This window comes from Haemaphysalis longicornis, unplaced genomic scaffold (assembly GCF_048455015.1).
Source record: "Haemaphysalis longicornis isolate Haplotype H1 unplaced genomic scaffold, Haemaphysalis longicornis Haplotype H1 scaffold_5, whole genome shotgun sequence".
In the NCBI taxonomy this organism is placed as follows: domain Eukaryota; kingdom Metazoa; phylum Arthropoda; class Arachnida; order Ixodida; family Ixodidae; genus Haemaphysalis; species Haemaphysalis longicornis.
The window spans coordinates 86,668,374-86,683,040 of NW_027526385.1; the positions used below are offsets into that span (position 1 = coordinate 86,668,374).

The 14,667-nt window shown below is 46.7% G+C and overlaps 1 protein-coding gene across 1 annotated transcript; it reads right to left on the minus strand.

Annotated features, from left to right (window-relative positions):
* Positions 1-1,514: 1,514 nt before the first annotated feature.
* LOC144139318 (uncharacterized) lies at positions 1,515-13,806 on the minus strand. Its single transcript, XM_077671704.1, has 2 exons — positions 12,929-13,806; positions 1,515-2,862 (listed from the first exon to the last, which is right to left on the minus strand). The coding sequence occupies exons 1-2, from the start codon at positions 13,393-13,395 to the stop codon at positions 1,593-1,595; spliced, it is 1,737 nt and encodes a 578-aa protein (XP_077527830.1). The 5' UTR covers positions 13,396-13,806; the 3' UTR covers positions 1,515-1,592.
* Between the last annotated feature and the right edge of the window lie 861 nt (positions 13,807-14,667).

The following is a 14,667-nucleotide window of genomic DNA, read 5'->3' on the forward strand; positions in this document are numbered from 1 at the left end:
AGGAAAAAGAAAGAAAAAGTGCACTGGAGATACCATTGAGCTCAAAAACAAGTTGGAGAACAAAAGAAGTTTGAAGTGGTATAGTTTTTTTTTCTGAGTGGATAAGTGGGGAAATATTCTAGAAGATAACGCCAGTCGAGGAGTTATTTCATGTTCAAGCCCAATACGGTCACTTCCTAGGCACAGTGTATGGATATGGTTAAAGCTTTGCGCCTGGCAACAAGCATTTGGATGTAATTTTGCAGAATTTCAAATTCCCTTAGCCGCGAAATAACTAACGCGTGTTTTATAAACATCGTTGCTATCGGCAAGGAAAACAGGAAGCGTGTAAGAGAATCGCATGCGTCGCGCACTACAATCGTCAGGAACCAAAAAAAAAAAAAACTAGTTTAGAACTTGTTTGTAGTAAAGTTTAAACTAAGCAATCAATACAAGATCTGTAGAATGGTTGCTATCATCAGTAACACGAGCGTGAGTAAAACCATAAGAGTCCGCTGTGACTCGGTATTTAGAGTTCGAGTCGCAGAGCGTAAAATTTTAGTGCCGCTGCGGTATAAAATAAAACAATGTCCTCATACGAGGTGCTCTTCGAATAAAAATGAAAAAAAGAACAGGTGTCCTATGCCATTATAGATGCCTCTTACCACGGCAGGTCAAGAAGATAGAGGTACTCCTCCAATGCGTCGAAATGAATCGCTAATTTATTTTTTACTTTTGCCACTGGAGCCCATGGCCTGTCTTGTTCAACAGACCACTCATCAGGGCTATTAGTCCACACTAAAACTACAAGAGCTGGGAAGCGACGTGGTACCCCAACCATGGCTGTACCAACTGCAGCCATGGTGGCATCTCGAAGTCAGGGGCTGAAAAATACTCACGCTGTGCTTGCAGCATATTTACTGGGACACGCATATTTTATTGCTTGGCGCGATGTCTAAATGCATGAACCAACCGATTTCAAAAGGTTAACAAGACCCCCCAGAGAGCGGCAAATGCCTCGACTTGAGACACAAGGCGACAGTGCGTACAGACAACCCTCTCCCTCTAACGATGTTGTCGTCCCCTTAGTAGCACGCCCCTAATGCGAAACTGTTGCTCTCCCTAGACTTATCTCTTATATGTTTAAACATCAAGAGGGGCTCTTTTTGGTCCCGAACAAAAATACATTTTTTTCACATTTCGCACAAATACACGGTGGGCAGCATGTGACCTTCATCGTTATTATCAAATGTAAATAAAGTCAATGTGATTAGACTGCCATGATAGATATTTCTTCAAAACCGCCTGCTTTACATACCTCCATACTACATATGCATGGCAGTTTTTTATACTGTGGATCTACGTGACAAAATGCAAACGTGCGTATTTTTAACGTAGAAGATATGTGTTTTGACCGTTGCTGCATCACACACCAACACATTTTTAATAAGAAGCTTCGCAGGTGCCCGGGATGATTGACGTCCGCGCAGGACCTGACGCGCAGTTCTTCACTAGTAATTGTCTCTACTGCTGCGTCGACCAATAGCGCATTGTTCTACCACCAGGCTTTTTAGCGTTCACAAAGCAGACCCTAAACGCCTCGCATTCGTCGTTCACCTCGCGCGCTCCCACTGGAAGTCCCGTCCCACCATCTTGTAGAACCTCCTGTTGTGAGGCTCGAAGAACGTCCTCAGCCTGCGCAGACTTCGTTCGTCGAGACGCGGATGAGTCCGGCCTTTGGTCTTTCCGAGGCAGTGGGGGCTGCCGCTGCCTTCGCTTTTCTTGAGACAAGGAAAGCCCTTGGTTCTGTTGAAGTAGAAGTGGTCTTCGGACACCAGGCGTCTGAGGCCCAGGAAGTCCTGCACCATGCCCATCTCGCGGGCTGGGTTCCTGACGAGCTCTTCGCCGCTGACCACGTGGATCTGGGACTGCGGGAAGTGCCTCAACCACCGGGACATGTGTCGGGCGTAGAGACCGATGCGTATTCCCGACCAGGACTCGTTTACGTCACTGGTGCGGTTGTTGCACGCTTCGCCTCTCTCGTTGACGACGACGTCGGGCCCATCACAGCCGTCGCCTGTTGTGTCGACGTCTTGTTCGTCGGCGATGAAGCTGCTCGTACTTCTTGTCGCATGGTGGCCGCTGCTCGTCCTCGCAGAAGGATGAACAGTCCTTGTATCCGTGGGCGACTTCAAGTAGGAATTGACGTATCCTTTCCCCTCTTCTCTTTTGTGGAGTACCTTTTGGTCATTCTTTTCGTTGCCCCAACTTGTATGACTTCTTTCACTGCCGTAATTCTTTCCACTGTACTCGTCTTCGAGTGCCGGACTTTTTTCACTTTTTTCACTGCTGGAAGCAGCAAGGCTTGCAGCTCTACGGTTGTTTTCGCGATTTTCGTTGCTTTTGCCTTCGTGGGTGTTCCTGGAATTCTGGCGCCCAGTTCCAGGATGACCGTACAAACTGCTGTCGGTTACGTAAGCTTCGTTGTCACTCTTGTCGTTTTTATTGCTCAACACTATTAACGCTCTTCTACTTCTGACGTTCCGCAATGGCCTGCTTGCACGCCCTTTCACAGCCACGTTTCGACTCTTCCCACGGGTCTTCTGAGAGGTCCGATTTCCCTCATTTTCTAGAAGGACGTCGCTGTTGCTTCTTGGGGACTTGTGGAAGGCCAGGACCTCGAAAGGGAGAGTGGTGTCGGGGCGCTTGGAGGCTGTTTGGGCGTAGTCGGACAGCGCACGTGTCACGGGGTCCCGGACGACCACGAGGAGGCGTACGTCGGGCCGCATGGCTCGTATCCGTGCCGGAACCTCTCGTGTCACGAAGTAGCTCGGCGTCTTCTCCATGGTGATCTGGTCGGGAAGGCTTAGGGGCATCTGCAGCCTGCGCACAAAGCGAGCATGAAATGGTTGAAATTAGACGCTTAACCATAATGCTTTTAATGCTCGAACACACACGAAACTCACAGACGATTACGAATTTGTTCGTCTGTTTTTTACGTTATCTAGCTTTGCTCCTTGCAGCCTGCGTTATAATTTGCACAGTCATTATTTCCACTGAACCAATCTTGTATTTGCCGTCATAGTCGCTTTAAAGATTTTTGCGTGTGCGGATATAGGCATTGAAGGCCGAAGTGTACCAGCTAAGAAGGGCCCGCGAGTAGGCAGAGGCGATAATTAAGACATTCGAATGGCTGACAATAGACACCTGGCTATATCAGGCAAGCGGCGGTAAACGCAGCAAGCCGTGAAAAAGGAAAACACTACCGAGGAAACCTGTAAACATAAAAGACCGACTTTTATAGACAGTTTATAGGCAACCAAAGCCATAGTTTGGTCACAAATGGCCAACACTTGTTTTTTGTTGTTGTTACTCACTATATACACCAAGCTTCTTCAGGCTTCAAAAAAGCATTCCAAATTTACAGAGCTTCGAAACTTGTTCGATATAAGCGAACTGCGTAATGAAGTAAAACTGCACTTCAAATTCCTCTCGGCATGCTTATCAGTTCACTTTTTCTCTCAATTTTTTTTTCAGAGATGGACGGGCGTACGATTTCGGGCGAGGATTCACCAGAATACATTTAAAACGCATACAAAAAATATCTTTTATGACCACTTGCATCCGAATCGAGCAAGCAGGCACGCAAAAAGAAATTGAACAAGAAAGTCTTCCACTGCATCCTGGCTTGAGTCGAGCCGCTAGCGAGCCTTCCCAAGCCGCCAACTTTGAAATCCGCCGCTGTCACCACAGCGATACATGTCGACCTCTCCAAAGCGGTGTTAACGCTTTCAAATCTCACGCCCCAGGTGTGGATACGACACGCCATCGCTGACGCGAGTTTGTACTCAACACGTATTTAAAAAAAGAAAAAAAAAAGTTCTCATCCGTGTACTTCAAATTCCGACTCACTGCGGAAGAGCCCCTAAACCCCGGCTGTGGCTTCGGTCCTGTCAGAAGGCATCGATTGCTTCCTCAAACACCCATTGTTCGACCGTTTATTGACGGGCCGGCTGGAATCGAGCCGGGGAGTCGATTTCACTCGGGTGATATCGATCCATCGCAGATCAATGCGACACTTCTGGGTGCGCATTTCCCGGCTCATACTACGGGCATCGTGTCGCGCGGGGGCAAACAAGGAAAGTTGTATACGGGCTGCGACAAAAACGAAAAAGCCAAGCCAAGCCCAGACAAGCCAGGCCAAGCCAAGGCGGAGAGTAGAGGCTTTAAGGCCTCGCGGGGCGCTAAGAAGCTGACACCCTCTTGAGACCGCTGCGATGGAATGGTTGCAACGCCAAGAAACGGAAGGGAAAAAAGGGAGAAATTCGATAGTTGGCCGAGAATTCGCTGTCAGGAGTACGAAAAGTTTTGGAAAGCCCTTAAGGAGGGGTGCGTGTGAGTAAACAAGTGTTTTGCATGCGAGACAAGTAAGCAATAAAGCTGAGGAGGAAGAAAAAACAACAACGAAAGGAAAGCGACTACAAGGGCTGACACTTTGAGAGACGCGCCTGCCAAACAAGGTCGTCTTTTGCATACAAAGCTGTCATATATTGTTTACCAGGCAAGAACCTTGCTGCATAAAAAACCTTACGCTTACGCGAAGTTTTTTTTTTTTTCGATTGCAGAACAGACCGCGGTTGAGGCGTTGTGTCATTTTTTCTACGTTTATTTTTATTGAAACTTGTGTCTGATACGTTACAGGGCCGGCCTCAGCCTTTCTCTTTTCTTGGAATCTGTCGCGAGAATAACGAAGGAGACCTTAGAAACGAGCTTTGTACAAACCAGCAACGTATACACAGTGCTCTCACTCTATGTAGTCATGAAACCGTAGTTCGAAAATTTGCATCAACACACTACAAATTAAATAACGTCATTCTAACGGTGTTAAGTTAATTGCATGAACCTCACGCAAAACTTTCGAATTCGCAAAGGCCTGGGGGTACTCGATAGTGTATTTATTTATTTATTTATTTATTTATTTATTTATTTATTTATTTATTTATTTATTTATTTATTTATTTATTTATTTATTTATTTATTTATGAAATTACCCTTAACGGCCTTCACGGAGAAGTGTTTTACATAGCGGGGTCGGCGACACAGCAGAAACGAAGCAATAATTCACTGTCAAAAGAAAACAACGAAAACACGGAAGGAACAGTGCTTGCCCGAAAACAAATTCTCCTAAGGAACGACGGAAAAGTAATTTATGCTCTAAACATTAGGTACAAATACAAGATAAACACATAAAGTGTTAAAAAATCAAGGGAAAATAAAACAAAGTTAGAGTGATACGCAGTTAACCTTTGCTCTTCGCGTAGAAACCTCAAATTTGGGGGTGACCTAGGCTATGTAGCGCGCCGTAGTAAAGGGCTCGACGTTAATTTCGACCACCTGGGAATTTCCAAATAGAGCCCACGTAAGAGTATCAAGCGCAGGCAATCTCTAAAAAACGAAAAGAAAGAGAACACCACGAAACAGAGCAATGGTCGTTAATCAACCAGATTTAGGCGAAATCACCAAGGTGGAGTAAGTTTCTACGAAAAAAAGTTTGACATCCACCTCAATGCTAGTTCCTGGTTAGCTCAGTTGGTAGAGCGACTGCTCAGGTTAAGAGGCTGTCTCGGGTTCGAATCCTGGACCAGGACAAATTTTTCTTAAATTGCGAAGTTTCTAAGAAAGCTGTAGAGCTTTCCTTTGTCGCCGTACGGCTGCATCGAGGTGGATGTTAAACTTTCCTTCGTAGAGCAAAGGTAATTCGGCACTAACCTACGAACACTCAAATTTGCGAGAGCTTTTTTTTATGCGTCACTATTTCCCCGTCTCGTTTCCTCACTGCGCGAACCATCTTTTTATTGAAATTATATTTTTATGCACCGAAAAAAAAAAACGTTAGCAGGAATTTCCTTCAATTTCGCCTTATCTTTTTTTCTTTTTTGTGAGAAGACTTTTCTCATCACTGGAAAGCCTCGCGTTGTTTCTTCCTACGCTTTCCTCCTCACGCTCTTTGCGCTGTCTCCGTTAGTCTTAAATGATCGATTGATCGATTGATTGATTGATTGATTTATTGATTGATTGATTGATTGATTGATTGATTGATTGATTGATTGATTGATTGATTGATTGATTGATTGATTGATTGATTGATTGATTGATTGATTGATTGATTGATTGATTGATTGATTGATTGATTGATTGATTGATTGATTGATTGATTGATTGATTGATTGATTGATTGATTGATTGGGGGTTTAAGGCATCGACGCTACACAGGCGATGGAGGTGCGAAGTAGTGGAGGACTCTGGATTAATTTTTACCACCCGGGGATCTTTAACGTGCGCCGAAATATCGAACACACGGGCGTTTTCGCTTTTCGCCTCCATCAGAAAAGCGGGTGCCGCGACTGCGAATCGAACCCGCGTCCCCTTTCAAAAAACAAACGAAATTTGTGACGACAGCCCTCACCCTATCCAAGAACACGGTTCAGGCTAGAAATGGAGTTATGGGCCTAGCCAGCGCAATCGTAAGCCTGTTTACGATACACATCTTACATCGTTGGCAGCGGCGAAGAATTATTGAATCACCCGAATGAAAAATTATATTTCGCCCAAAGATCTCGTAACGTGATTGTCCCCCAAGAAACAAACAAGAACTCTCAGTGAAACGGAGTATACCTCCCCCTCCCCCCCCCCCCCCTTCCGAATGATCAAATTTAGGATGCAATATTTCGTTAGGAGAGAATTGCACGAAAATCCGATTCGATTTGGGATATAAATAATTTGCAGTGTGTATGTCGAGCAAGAAAGGGCCATGCATGCTGTAAGCTTTTTTTTTTTTTTTTTGGACTTCGTGTATGTTTTCGAACTTCATCTTATGGGCGTCGATGCTACGACGTGAAGCTCGTTCCCGCCATATCTCGTCACATCTATACCAAGCGTCCGGAACGCGCCCTGAGAACCAGAAAACCATTTGTGACGACCCGACAAGCGCGCCGACGACGTCTCAAAATAATTTCGTTCGCGAGCGATCCCGAACAACGAAGCATGACGGAGCGCTGAACCCGGAAAGGAGAGAAAGAACAAAATAAAAGGTGCTTAAATAAACGTTTGCACAAACAAAACAAAAGGCTGCCTGAAGAATTGTTTTCCGCGTCTCGACACGCCGCCACGTTCGCAGCGTTGGTAAGCAATTTTTATCACGCAGAAAGGAAAACCAAAAAACCTACAAAAGAGCCACCGGCGTACACTTACTTAAACAGGCGAAAAAGTTACGATCCAAATCTAAAAAGGCATACAAGGCAGCTAGCGCGGCAGAGAACTCAATTGCGGGGCTTCTTTTGTCACTGTTGTGTGTTTTTTTTTTGTTCATACATAACGCAGTGAACGCATCGTGACGTTTTAGGTTTTTGCGTTTTTCGAGCGCAATGATTTGTGACGTCATTGTCGAGCGCCTTGTTTCCCCTTTTTCCCGGCGTCGGAGCCCTCCTCCCCTCGCTTTTCCCCAGACCCTGCCCCCTGAAACAAGGAAACAGCTTTATTAGAAAACGTGACTGTGCATTGATTGCGGCGCAGACCTTTCTCCTTTTTTCCCCTTTTTTCCCCTTTTCCCCCTTCCTTTCCCGACGCTTTCTCCGTTGTGGCGTGCGTGAAACAGCGCCGCCTCTTACGCCTTCATACATTCCTCGTTCCATCTATCGGTTTATATGTTGCCATTTCTTGCGGCGGCTGAAGGGGCCGATAGCGGGCAGGGGGTCGCCAGGCAGGCTGGAAATAGAAAGCCGTATGAAGACCCCAGATACTTGGTGGTGTTTCTGCGGAATGATTTATACCATTTTTGTCGTCACGCTTGTTAGTTCTTTTATGTTTTTGTTTAGCTTTTGCTACATCCAATGTTATTTTTCGTGTTTGCGTCTGCATTGTGTGAATTTACTTCACCTCCTACACTCATTTTCTTTCGTTGCTTTTTTTTTTCAGCTCGTACACATTTATATGAATCGGTGCGTCCTGGCAGTTTTTCCTCTTTTTTTTTTGCTACTTTTTCAAATTTCCCGCCTAAGTGCCATCGTCTGCTCCTGCTTCATCTGCCTTTCTACTTCTGTCGTCTGCAGCTTTTTTTTATCGTCTGCTCACGTCCCTCTTCATGCGGTTCTTTTTTATTTTGCTGGGCAGTGGTGCGGAACCGCGCCCTGAGGCAGAAAAGGGGGGAACGGGGTTGTTCGGAGGGAAGGACTTTCCCAAATGACTCTTCTATTGTTTGTTATTCATTGTGTCAGCGAGTAAGGGATGGATGTGGGGGACAGAAGGCCACGTATGCATTATTCACCGACTCGGACGGAACGCCGAACATCGTTGGTGGGCGTCTGACTTTCTGTTCAACAGCTGTGCCTTCTTAACTACACGCTCCTTGCGGTTTTTTGTTCCTGCGTTGCTGTTCATTAGTTCCACCGAGAGCATCTGTGTCACCAATGACATGTAGTACAGTGCCTTTTATGATGTGTGGGCGGACTATTAGGGCTCGAAATATAAACAGACGGGAAGCCAAACGACCCAGGCAGCGCACACTTTGTGGACGTCTGCCGGATCAATTGAAGCATATTGCTGACAATGACAGTTAGAAAAAAGCTTTGCACCGAAGTGTACCCATGCTTATTGGTATCTCGCACTCAATTCCACCCCGATTTTTTGACCCAAGCTCCTGTACGCTTACTGTCCTCAGGAATTTCTGGCAGGACTTGGTGAAGCCTTCGGACAGTCTTTTTTGATAGCTGGCTAGGTAAGTAGAATCAAAAGCATTTGGCTAAATGTGCCCTAGCCAACTTAAGCTGCCTACTAGATATCTTCAATACCCGCCAGTTACCCTAATCATAGCCACCATTTTTGTTAGGCAGCATCGAGCTGCCACATTCGACGGCAGAAAAACGCGAGGACGGGTCACCCTTTTTTTAACTGTAGACCTGGGCTGTGTGTTATATACGTGTCACCAGATCGAATAACTTTAAGGGAAGCCCTCAAGGCGGCGTAAGTGTTCTTTAAACACACCGCCCTCACACGCACCGCTACTCCTTCTCGTCTAGTGGGGGCAGTCACGCCCGCCAGAAGGCGCGACCTGACTGGACTCAGCTAACGCACCGTAATTGGCTAGGCGCTTAAGTGCACTACCGTTAAGTGCAGTCAACGCCCCACCTCCAACAGCCACACATGTTCTCGCCTCTCCAATCTTTCCCCTTAAACCCAAGTTTCCCGCCCTTGTTATCTCATTACAGTGATGATTTGGCTTCTTGGACATTCCCCCTTCTACAAAGACGATGACAACTGATCGTGGAGATTACCTTATCACCAGGCAGCTGGGAGGTGTGATATCTTCCACTAAAAGCAGCCACGAAAACATTCTTCCTTAACGCAGGAAGAAAAAAAAACTGTCTTGCTTCTAGCTCCGTCTTTTATCTTGGTCGAAGTAAGGGGCTGTAGGGGGCGCAACCGTTTTCCACGGCCCTTGCCGGTTTCTCCGGACAGGGGACAAGTCAATTCGAGGCGCGAAGAAAAAATAAATGTACTCGGGAGAAAAAGGGGAGGGTGTAGAAGGGGATAAATAAAAGGGGGGAACGGAGAGAACAATCTGATGGGAGTGGCAGCACGGGCCCCAGCAGCAACGCCGCTTACGACCTGTCGCGCTTGCTCCCCTAATGCGTGTCATTTACTGCTTATTAATCGCCCTCCAACCTGACGCCCGCTACACGCAAGGCACCTTTTGATTGCGCGCCCCCTGGACAGGCTATTGCTGCGGCGCCGTGATAGAACGCCCAGTGTTGTGTGCTTCGCGTAGATTCTTTCAGTGCTTTTTGTTTTGTTCTTTGTGTTTTTCTCTTTTTTTTGTGTGGTTTCCTGTACTGAGAAAACCAACCAGCTTACAAGGGCAAGGATAAAGTTAAAAATAGTCTTTTTCAGAAGTGTATTCATTCATTCATTCATTCATTCATTCATTCATTCATTCTGAAGTAACACCGAAAGTTGGGCGAGTTGGTAAATCATCTCGAAAAAAACACGCACAGCGTGCAAAACAACGGGACGAAAGACGGAGGGATGTACTTGTACAGCGCTTGTACTTGTACGGAGGGATGTACAGCGCTTGTGTTGTACATCCCTCCGTCTTTCGTCCCGTTGTTTTGCGCGCTGTGCGTGTTTCTTTCAAGATTCATTCATTCATTCATTCATTCATTCATTCATTCATTCATTCATTCATTCATTCATTCATTCATTCATTCATTCATTCCGAGGTTGCCCGGTAGCTTAGATGATCTGCTGCTCCGCGAGAGGTTGCAGTTTCTGTTCGCGGTTGGTTTTGCAATCGAATAAAATTACGAAGCGACCACACCCACCATTCCTTCGGGCAAGTAAAAATTTAAAAAGCAACTCTGGTTTTTCAAAATAATTCGCATCCTTTGAAGGCGGAGTGCGTCGTTGTCAAGTGCTTCTTCATCACACAAAGATATACGTTCCAAGTCTTGCTTTGTTGATATAGGCTAAAGTTTTCGCGCAATCTTTCGTAGATTTTTTTTTTCGGTAGTACTTTCGCCGGAAGGCGTTATTGTTTATTTTCTGGCACTATATTTTGTTTGTATTGGCAAAATGTCCTCGTAGGCGCCGAACGCCAGTCTCAACAGTCTCACCGCCTCCAAATATACCAGCTATGCTCACTGATATATAGACAACGCTATCCTCTTTTAAATGGCCGCCAGAGTACTCTTCTTCATTGGCACCGCTCACGCCCACGCTGAAGCCACAACACCCTGATGTTTAAATGCTTCGAATGGTTGGCCTAAGACATATTTGCCGGCAGAGGACAGAAAAAAAGCGCCACTAGGAACGAAGAGCCTACATGAAGATGCTTCGGATATTACGCAGTGAACTGCCCAGACCACCCTATTTTCTCCTGCGGAAGTAGACGACGCTCTTAAGGCAAGCATAAACGTACTCCTTACCAAACGCCGATGCTGTACGTCAAATACCGAACACCTGCCAAAAACGCGGCTCCATACCCACACTAAGCCCCACTTTCTGGACCTGTCCCAGAGACCATACACCGCAACGTCCCTCCCTACACAATCACATTTCCACTTGAGAGACGTGGGTTGCTAACCTGGGCAAGACGACCTATCCTGGACAACCCTCCTTCAGCCACTTTACGTTCACGCTGCTTGTAAAGCACGCTTTCCTGTTAGGTAGGTGCGTACGCTTAGGAAGTTCACCTAACGAGCGACGCTCGCAGCGTTCTACGGAGGAAAACACTGAAAAAAAAATTGTTTTCGATTTGACGTGTAGAAGCGACGCCTATGATGCGCGCCTCACATAATATCTGTGGATGATTTGTAAGCACGTAGTCGTACGCGGAAATTTCGTGCAAGCGAGAGCTTTTGTATTATGCCCTCATCAGGAGCTCAAACAATCATCCGGATGAAAACCAACCTCTTGCTTGAAAGCAGTGATCCCGAACTCATGCGTAAATAGATTACGAGCAGTTGGCGGAAAAACAGCAGCTGAAGAAGCAATATTAAGGGTATGGTTAGATGAAATCGACGAAAACAAAACCCTCGATGCTTAACACGTATGTAACAAAATGACGATAGCGCAGAATTTCCCGCAAAATATACGTTCGCTAGGACACAAATATAATGATCGACATCGAAACGTGTGCGCGTTAAATGCTTGTAAAAACCCATAAAATCAAAACAAGAACTGAATGAGGGCTGTTATCAATTCGAGGCTACCAGTCGAAGAGATGTTTTCGTCTGACAGTTGAACATGAACAAAAAAATCACGCTAACGGCACCGTTCCGAGTTCGGTGCAAGCTCATATTGCAACAACCAGCTTCGCGATATCGCAGCACCAGTCCCAAGCGCTAAGATTTAGGAACTAACTCATCCGTTGCACACTCGAGAAGTTACACACGTGCCGCAAGTGAGCATCACAGTATCAGTGAAGCATTTCGGAGAGTTACCTATTCTTTTATTCTAGAGGGTCCCCGCATGACAGCCCGTTCCTAAAATATACGAGCGAAAAAGTCTTGTTCTCATGTCAAAACGTTATTATCCTAACCCAGAACGTTCGTGCCTGCTTTGCGGTGGTGACCCACTGATATCACTTGCTCTTGTCGTCATTCAACGTTCGAAGATCATGCTCTAGTCTTGTCTAGTTGACCAATTGTCGATGACGTTTCATTATTTCCCGCGACAAATATGCTGCCGTTGTTTCCGCAATACTAAGTTATTGGACAGAAAAAAAAACAACTTTTCAGTACCACCGATTCAAACGACTCAGAAGACAACGATTGGCTGAAGCTTCCCCACCTGGTTTTTTGAAACTTAAAGACGATATCGAGACGAGAAGAAGTATTCGCCAACAAGGTGTATTCGGATGCGGCTTACACACCGAATATAATTTCTAAATGGACAAGAAATCAGGCTTCGGCATCTAAATGTGCCTTCTGTGTGGCTCATACTAACCCCAATCTCTTTCATCTCATTTGGTCTTGTTCAGCATTATCAAGAGGCAGAGAGCAACTCATAGACTCTCAGGCAGCCCCGCATACACTGATAGCGCACTTGCAGCTTATTAGAGGCGATCCACGTACCCTTGAAAGGGTAGCAAACTTTGCTCTACAAAGTGGTCTGTACAGAGTTGTATAGTGGCTGACTGACTCCTTTTGTCAAGTGTTCGTGCACGCGACTGTACTCCTGTGGACCTTCCTGACAGTGTTCCACATACCAACGACCAGTGCCTATGGAACGCTCAAACCGTGCCTGCAGCCAACCGGAACAGAAACTCTAAACGATTACAACGTCATGTGATCATTATTTGTAATACGGGTCTTACCCTTTCCTCTTCCCCCTAACCCCCACCAGGGCCTCAGGCCTCTTCCTAAATAAAGGCCATTCATTCATTCATTCTCACCTGTACCACTCGACGCCCTTGTTGTAGTGGCGATCAAAGAAATGCGTCTCAGGTCCCGTAGCTCGCACGTCCGGATGAAGCCTCAGGAACTCCAAGAGTGCTCTGGTTCCAGCCTTCTTCACGCCTATTATGAGCGCACCCGGGAGACGTCTCTCAAGTTTCTCAAAACTGCCCCCGCTATTGTCTTCCGCATCGTTCCGTCCGGCAACACGGGCTCGAACAGCCGTCCATCCATCAGCCGCCCTTTCGTAGTCCGACGACCCTTCCACATGAGTTCCCGTGACGTCGTCATCGTCGTAATCGTCTCCTGCTAGATTTCCTGTTATCGTCTGCTGCTGCCGTGACGTCACGTGCTGTTTCACCCCAACACCAGTGGTCAATGCTCGAGAACCGATAAATAGCAGCAGAAAACAACAGTAGGGCAGCGGACGAAAACGCAGTCCTACGCGTTCCCGTACAGCCACCATCTCACGTCGCCAACATAGAACGTAGCTCCGCAGACGTCACTCCATCATGACATCGTCCGAGTGTTCCTCTCAGGCCTTCCCAGGACTGTCTTACGTCAGACGTGTGAGCGGCGAAACGTGATCGCGGAGGCGAACCATCGCAACTGCCGTGTTTACGTTTCCTCACCTGCCCGGTTTTGGAGGACGTGTTGTTTACACAGCGGTAGAGTTGGTTAATCTGCCGGCCTAAACCGTCTTATAACGTTTGTCAGAGAACAGTACATATCTGATGCCTAGTCTAAGGTCGGCGACTTTCCGCTTCAAAAGAAGGTATCCTCGGCGGCACATTGCGATCGAAGAAAGAGCCGCGACCCGCTCCAGCCCATCCGCCAGCGGGCTAGGGCACCGACTGGAACGGATCGCCGTTCTCCCTGGCTGCCAAACTCGATGGAGCCAGCCCCGTGTTCCGAGCCCCTCTTCCTTGGCATCGCCCTTTATGGAGAGGAGGTTGGGATGCGGGACGACCGCAGCGCCACTGCCGCCCCTGGCGTCTCTATCGGGAACTTCGCGTCACCTCCTGCTCTCCGAGTTGAATAACTCTCCTCGTTAATCTCTCTCTCTCTCTCTCTCTCTCTTATTCACGAAGTTTGTTCGTGGATGGAATTAAACACGTACAAAACTACGCATGCTTAGTCTAACTGTAAGAAAAAAGTTTACTGCTGGGATGTTTTCTTTTTTTATACATTAAAAAAGTTTTCTTATTTATGTTTTATAGATTTATGGGAGCTTATGTTTTGCAGATTTGGAATATAGTACCAGTAATTTATTCGAATACCGAGATTTATGGAGAAAATTATGATACGAAACGGTTGCAATTTGTGAGGATTTGTATACCTGCGTATTTTCATCTATCTCAGCTACCATTTTTAATTACCCCACTTTTGAATGAATTACTCAGGTTTATTGAGTCAGCCTACGGCCCCACCCGCCGCGGTGGCTCAGTGGCTAAGGCGTTGCGCTGCTGAGCACGAGGTCGCGGGTTCGATTCCCGGCCGCGGCGGCCGCTTTTCTGATGGAGGCGAAAAGCAAAAACGCCCGTCGTGTGTTCGAGATTTCGGCGCACGTTAAAGAACCCCAGGTGGTCGAAATTATTCCCGAGCCCTGCACTACGGCGCGCCTCATTGCCTGCGCTGCGTCGGCGCGTTAAACCCTACTATCAATCAATCAAAAGTACGACGTTCATCGGTCAGCGCATTACCTTGTATACAGGGTGTCCCAGCTATCTCATGCACT